The sequence below is a fragment of the Xiphophorus couchianus genome, chromosome 22 (assembly GCF_001444195.1).
Source record: "Xiphophorus couchianus chromosome 22, X_couchianus-1.0, whole genome shotgun sequence".
Taxonomy (NCBI): domain Eukaryota; kingdom Metazoa; phylum Chordata; class Actinopteri; order Cyprinodontiformes; family Poeciliidae; genus Xiphophorus; species Xiphophorus couchianus.
The window spans coordinates 23,885,757-23,892,999 of record NC_040249.1 but is presented as its reverse complement, the minus strand read 5'-3'; the positions used below and the strand labels follow the sequence as shown (position 1 = coordinate 23,892,999).

The 7,243-nt window shown below is 44.7% G+C and overlaps 1 protein-coding gene across 1 annotated transcript; it reads left to right on the top strand.

The window, feature by feature from the left end:
* The first annotated feature begins 278 nt into the window (after window positions 1-278).
* On the top strand, window positions 279-6,506 carry dact2 (dishevelled-binding antagonist of beta-catenin 2). Its single transcript, XM_028007714.1, has 4 exons — window positions 279-617; window positions 2,697-2,829; window positions 3,872-4,159; window positions 4,306-6,506. The coding sequence occupies exons 1-4, from the start codon at window positions 378-380 to the stop codon at window positions 6,153-6,155; spliced, it is 2,511 nt and encodes an 836-aa protein (XP_027863515.1). The 5' UTR covers window positions 279-377; the 3' UTR covers window positions 6,156-6,506.
* The last annotated feature ends 737 nt before the right edge of the window (window positions 6,507-7,243 follow it).

Below are 7,243 nucleotides of genomic sequence, written 5' to 3'. Positions count from 1 at the left end.
TGGAGAAGGTGAGAAAATATTGCTCAACTTATTTATGTTCAGTAATTTATAGATTTACACAGAGTTTCATCACATGTAGAGAAATAACAAGCAGACAAACGAAGGGAAACATGATAACTGAATTTTCTAGTTAGACGGATTGATTTACATAGGTGACCTCAGACAGAATGAGTCTAGGTAAAATTAGGACCAGATGTTCACTGGAAACCCAGGGAGGAGGAGGAGGCGGGGCCTTCGCTCTGTGGGAGGAGCTTGCACTCTCCTCTGCGTTCAATTTTTATTCTAACAGGTAGTTTAAAACCTAAACTGGTGGAGATCGGCTGCTGCAAGGCGAGAGCTGCGGTTATCCAGCTTAGAGCGGATCTTTGTGTGAGAGCATGCTGAGCAGGAAGGGCTCCTCCGCGGGCACGGTGGACCGCGGGAGGGTGCGGGAGAGGCTGCAGGCTGCGCTGGCCGGGCTGCAGGAGCTGCGGCTGCTCCGGGACCGGCACGGAGACATGGTGAGCTGGGCCCTGCAGCTGGACCGGGAGGAGCCGGTCAGCGCGCTGTACGCTGACCCGGTGGAGGCTGAGGAGCAGCGGCTGGAGGCGACCCTGACCGCGCTAAAGCAACAGCTGGTAGGAAGTTCAGCTTCTGTCTGGAAAACACTCAAATAAAGCGCTTTGTGTTTTAAATAATCTACTGGTCACTAAAAAAACAAGGAGAAAAATCGCAGGATAGTTTATTTGTCAGCTGATGCTCATGCGCACTCAGCCTGCAATCATTACCAGGAAGACTGTTACGCTCTCAGCTGGGGGTCGGAAGCAGGATGGATGTCATAAATCAAGGTTCATTGCGGCCCCCAGAGGACTTTTTAATTGTTGCTTCGTGCACGCGCGCTCAGTGCGCGAGGACAAGCCTCAATCATTAACCACTAAATGCCAGGGAATAAAAACAAACGGATTTTTCTTTTTTTTTTCTGCTGTGAATGAGCGGAGAGTCTCATCCCTCAGAGGCCCCTGGGCGCCACAGACAGCTGGCTCTGTTTAGTTTTCCATGACAAGCTTTTTCCACGCAGCCTGCTGGTAAAATTATCGAGGGGAAGTGCAGGGATTAATGTGCTATGCTTGACATCTAGGGTAGAACTGGGCAGATGCATCAAAGGATGTGTCACTGCGTGCACAGGCAACATAAGGTTCGAATTTGTGCAAACTGAATTCCCCCCATCTGCAGATTCAACTGATCCAACCTAATCTGCAGATTAAAAAACATAAACAAGTAGTGTAAATTACAGAAAGTGAGCCAGAGATGGAGCTTTAAGCTCTGCAGTTACAGTTCCTAATCCCAACCCCCAAGCTTTTCCTCTGCTGGTAGTTTACACAATGGGCAGGCCTTCGCTGTGGGGGGGAATGAGTTACCCACCACTGCTTCTTCCAGGCTCCCCCATGTCCTGCTGGGGTTAATCATCAGCCACAGCTGAGGCGCTTTAGTTTCTCCACAGCGGTACATCAGAGCAGTGGTCCTCCAACTTTTCAAAACAAGTAACACCTCAGTCAGTTCCAGGTTTTCCTGGAAGCAGCGCTGACATTTTGAAATCCTATTACAACAGCAGGAGTTGGCGCTGCTTGATTGATGAAGGAGGTGGTGTCCTTAAAAGTTGGTTATTTGAGTTTAAAGTTGGAAAATTAACTGAAAGTTCCCTAGAAGTTCCCTTAAAATCCAACATAGTCACAATAAAAACAACTTATTTGCACTTTGGATGGTTTGTATCATCACTCATTACAGTTTTCACAAACACAGTATTCTAACTTCCTTTAGTGAACCTGTTGCTTCAATGTTTGATTCTTTAAAAGCCAGAGAAATGATCTTCTTACCTAACGCTAGTTTATATCCATAAACAAACTATTACATAAATATACACCAAACTATTGGATATCAGGCTATTGCTGTTAACTTTTATATTATGAAAGTAAATAATAATCAAAATGCTAAATTTACACACCAATTTTTTCAAAAACATTGTATTTTTGTTTATTTTGGTTGTTAAGCTTATTTGGGATGTTTGGCTGTCATAAAATATTTCAATATCCAAGTTGTTAGTATGAAAAGTCCTGATCTCCATTTGTTACTCGTATAGATCAGGTACAAAATGAACAAAAAATAATCAAGGTTGGAAATTTATTGTAAAAATTCTTCAGAGTGCCATTAAATCCAGCCCAGTTACCACTGTGGTGCCTGGATATCAGAGCTTCTTTCATCAAAGTAAAAATATTTTTCTTCACAGTAAAAGTTACTGTGTATACTTTCATGTTTATACTTTGTACTGTATTAAGAAAACATGCAGTTTCAGTCATTGTTTACACGGCGAAAGCAATATGGATTTTAAAAAGGCCACATTTAGCTTTCTTTTTCCTGTTTTAATAAATGTATTACCAGGGATGGAGGGCCTGAGTGCATGGCCCCTGAAATGTCAGATCTTACCAAATATTCCAATAGTCCATATTGTGACTCACATATTGATATTGTGAGGATTGTTGTGGTTTGATATATTGTATACTTCTAAGGTTTTTCTGCATAACTTGCAACACTGAAACTCTCTCTGTTTAGAATAAAATCCTTTAAAAGTCCTGCTGTCTGTTTGCTGCATCACTCTTTTTTTAGAGGCTTGTTTTAAACTGACAGCTTTGTGCATTTTTTGTTTGGTCATTGTTTTTCAGTCTCGTCTACGGAAGCAGGATGTTGGCCTGAAGACTCACCTGCAGCAGCTGGACCAGCAGATCAGTGAGTTGAAGCTGGATGTGAGCAAGGCCTCCACTGATCAGCTGGAGAGTGACAGCAGGCCCAGCTCAGGTGTGTAGGCAGCCATGTGTGGTTCATGTTTCAGAATACAACCAGACAATCTCTCATACAGTCAGACGGGCTGGTCCCAGTGAGGGATACGGTTTCAAAACTGATTTGTCATCACTTTTTCATAAGTTTAAAATAGAAAGTCATGGTGTTACCAGAATTTTCTCCAGCTGTATGGAGAAATTTAGCTATTGCTAATCCAGTCAGCTGATTGAGAGAGTTTTCCTTTACTAAACTATATCAGTACTGTGCACCAATTATATTAAGACAACACTGCTTGGATACCTGCCGGCTGTAAAGCAGCAGACTGCAGGCTAGTTGCCTGAGCCGCTAACCAAACCATTAGCCAGCTAACACCATCTTATCTTACTTCTGTTTTTGTACAGTGAACAGAACAAATAATATTCTGTCCAATAATCACTTGAAACCTATTTTATTTTGAACGGGTGTTTAGTCTACTGCACCTCTAATGATCAGTATCTTATAATATGTTTGTTGCTTTAAAAAGAATTACTTATTTTCTTACATTTAAACAGAAATGTGTAACATGATCTAACTGATTTTATTTAATCCACAAAAAAATCCACTTGCTGCTTGAACAATATATAAATGATTACAGTTATAACAATATAATCTCTATGCTATTTATTGGCACTAATTTGATTTTGATGCACAGACGCAAGCAAAAAGATAGAATAAAAGCCAGTGTAGTAGTTTGATTTGGAATTAAATAAAAGTGCTTATTGAATGCTTTTATAGCATAACACTGAGAGGATAACGAGTTTATATTAGCAGATTAATTAGCTTGGTTAGCTAGCCTGCAGTCTGCTGCTTTACACTATGCAGCTTGTTGCTAGGCAGCTGTAGCAGTGATGGATGTTGTGTCTTTAGTTTCCACACATGACTGTTTGTGCTTTTGCGACTGGACTCTGGCACTTTCTCATTGAAAAGTCTTTCAGCCACAGGAAAGGTGTGACGTTGATGCAGTTAGCCGGACCATGCGTATGCAAATGAACTGACCTGGATTGATTCCTGCTCTCTCCAGGTTTCTATGAGCTCAGCGACGGCGGCTCTTGCTCGCGGTCCAACTCCTGCACATCTGTTTACAGCGAGAGCCTGTCATCCTCCCAGACCAGCCTCATTCCCCTGAGCCCAACCGGCTGCCACGTTAGCCCCCCACCACAGGTTGATGTTTTCCACCGCCGCTCTGTTGATGAGAGCCCTGGCCAGCCCAACCCTCCACGGACCATTGGCCTCCATCTTGGCAGCAGCAGAATCCGAGTGAGCGCCATAGGCACAGATTATCAGACACGGCCGAGACCAGTGTCAACAGGTAATAACATCTTCATTTTATTTCAGACAGCCTCTGCTGTTGTAATGGCTTGTTTTTGCTCAGCAGCTCAACACATATTTTGCTGCCTAATAACATAGTTTCCATGAGTGGAGTCAAAAGTTGATGATTGTTTTTGTTTGCATCAGGAGATCTTGAAAGAATCATGGCTCAAGGATTGGGCTGCTTCAGATCTGCAGATACAAAAAAACTCCCAGTGTGTCCGAAACAGAAGATCTCCCCTGTGGATCCCAAATTCCAGCGCAATCTGGAGTCCTGTGGTGGCACTGAAGTTTACCCGTACCCCAGTCCCCTGCATGCTGTGGCTCTCCAGAGCCCAATCTTCTTCCAGGGGGGTGAAGACAGGAAATTGGTTCTCCTAGAGGGGCAAGGAGCCTCATCGAACGGCTACGACTCTCTCCAAATGGGCTACAAAAACAAGACCCTGGGCTACATTGACAAGCTCCTCCAGCGCACCTTGAGCAAAAGCCAAATTAATGCAAGTGCAGAGACAGTGGAGATACAAGACAGCAATCAGAGGAAGCCAGCTGAAAATATAAATGTATCTTTGGAAGTGTCTCAAAAACATGAGTCCAGTTTAACTCCTCCTCAAGCTAAAAACCAAAATCTTCCAGTGAACGGTGAGCAGAACAGGAACCGTAATGTATACTCCAACCAAGAGCTGAACGATAGGAAGACCCACGAGTCACTGAGAGGCCCAGAAATTCAATGCAGGTATTCCTATCGTGCTGTCATGAAGGAGTACAGCTCTGATGAAGTTTCACACTCAAGCCTAAAGAAGACCGACAAACCCAAAACAGAAAACTCAGGTTTGCCAAGGAATCATTCTGATAAAAACTGCGGTGAGTCAGTTGAGACAGAGATGAGGAAGAGTCACTGGCAAAGACCGTTTGTTGCTCAAACGTCAAGCACAGAGAGTCCAAGCTTTGAGGTCCAGAGCAGTCACACAAGCTCTCCTGAATTTGTCCATGCCAAGTTTGTCCCTGCCTCCTCACAGAGGGTCAAGGTTAGACAAGCGGACCGCAAATCCAAGGCTGTGAAACTCAAACGAAAAAGCTCAGACAAGCCCCGAGCGTTGAGACAGCAACACAGCTTCTTATCCGGTGAAAGAACCAAAGAGGTCGGCTATGGAACCAGAGGGGAGCAGAGGAGATCAGGAAAGGGGAAAGTCAGTGAGAAAGGTGGCGCCTGGCAAACACACGAACACAGACAGCGGTCCGGGTCCGAGTCCAGTCTCTACGGTCCTGGAGTCAGAATCACCCAGAAGGGCCACCCTAAACCACATCCAGTCCCCACTTCATCAAAGCTCAGCAAGAACCGTAGACCACAGTCCATGGAGTATGAGCATCCAGTTGAGCAACGAAGAAGGAGACAGGCAACCCCCAAATGGCAATCTGATGTGGACATTTACCAGGCACCCTTTCTTCAGCACCAGAGGTCAAAAGAGAGCATGCAGATGGTCCGGAGTCTTAAGCCAGGTCAATGGATCGGACCGTCACACCCTTTCCACTTCTCCATGTCCTCCAACTCGTTCCTCCAAAGTCTTAATGCCAGGTATCCTCCAGCACCCTTCCACATGACCAGCCTCTACCCACCCAGATGTGAGTCTGAGTACTCAGCTGAGTGCGCCTCGTTGTTCCACTCCACCATCGCCGAAAGCAGTGAGGGTGAGATGAGCGACAACACCACCAACCGCTTTGGAGACAGCGAGTCCAGCCAGAGTTCCCAGTTCTTCTCTGACTCCGACAGCAGCCTGTCTCTGGATGAGGAGGAGGAGGAGGTGGAGATAAACGAGGCGGCGGAGGGTGGGATGGTGTGGGCCGAGGCGGCGCTGGGGCCCACTGCAGCCGGGCAGCCCCTCCGACAGCTCCCATCGCGCCCCGAGCCTACGGCCTGCCGCATCAAAGCTTCCCGAGCCCTGAAAAAGAAGATCCGCCGATTTCAGCCAGCCTCCCTGAAGGTCATGACCCTGGTTTAGATAAAAGATGCCCTGCAGCAAGAATGAAGACTCCTGGGAAAGCCCCTCTGTGTGCTGGGAACTGCTTTAAAAAATAGCTTAACTAGATCTAATGAAGTCTCTAGGAAAATACCTTTAATCTGGACTGCATTCATCAAACACAAACAAGGAGATTGTATGAAAGCATATATAACGCTATAATCACAATTAAACTTCCTGCTAAAAGACTTATGTTGCTACAAGTGTTCAAACACTTTTCTGTCTTTTGTATTTTCTTTTAGCAAGTAACTGTTTTCTATTCTGCTTTAATTTTCCTTACATATTGCAGTTATTGATGTTTGACTCATAAGAATAAACTGATATTTAATTAATGCTGGGCCGGTTTTCTCTGAGAATTATCATCCAAGTTTTTCTGTATGTTTACAAAGCTAAGAATAACATCAAGATGTCGCCTTGGCGCTAATGCTGCAGGTTTTCTTCATAAACACGACTAAAATGATCTCCTCTGGTTAACTCTTTCCCCTCTGGGTTTCTATTTATCTGCCATAATGGAAGCAATCTCCTGTTAATCTTCACAAACATCCCGCTGAGATCGACCAGTTTAGCATAGATAGCTCTCATGCCCCCCTGCCCCACCGCCTTATCTGGCTTCCTGACTCAGCTCAGCCGTTCGTTTTAATAAGCCGCAGCTTCAACAATCAGACCAGACAGTCGTGTTTAATTAGAGGGTGAAACTCATCAGCTTCCCTCATTTCCCTGCAGGCAAACATTTACAGAAAATAAACTGAAAACACACCCACTCCTTAAGAGTTTCACAAACAGACATTAGCATGATGAGGGCTGAAGTTAGGGCCAATGAACCTAAAGAGAGATCCTGAAATGAAAAAAAATATTTAACAAAAATATTTGCACCATGAGAGAGTTTTCTGTTGCTGGTTTGCGTGTAAGATAAACGGGAATGTGCAGCGTAAGAAGCGTTTACAGAAGGCGGATGACGCTGGAATCTGATTTGAACCTTATGATTCATCTGAGTTGCGTTTCTTGATGGTTTGCCACCCAGAGTCCCACTGTTAAGAGGACTCTGGGTGGCAATCCTTTCTATCCTTTCT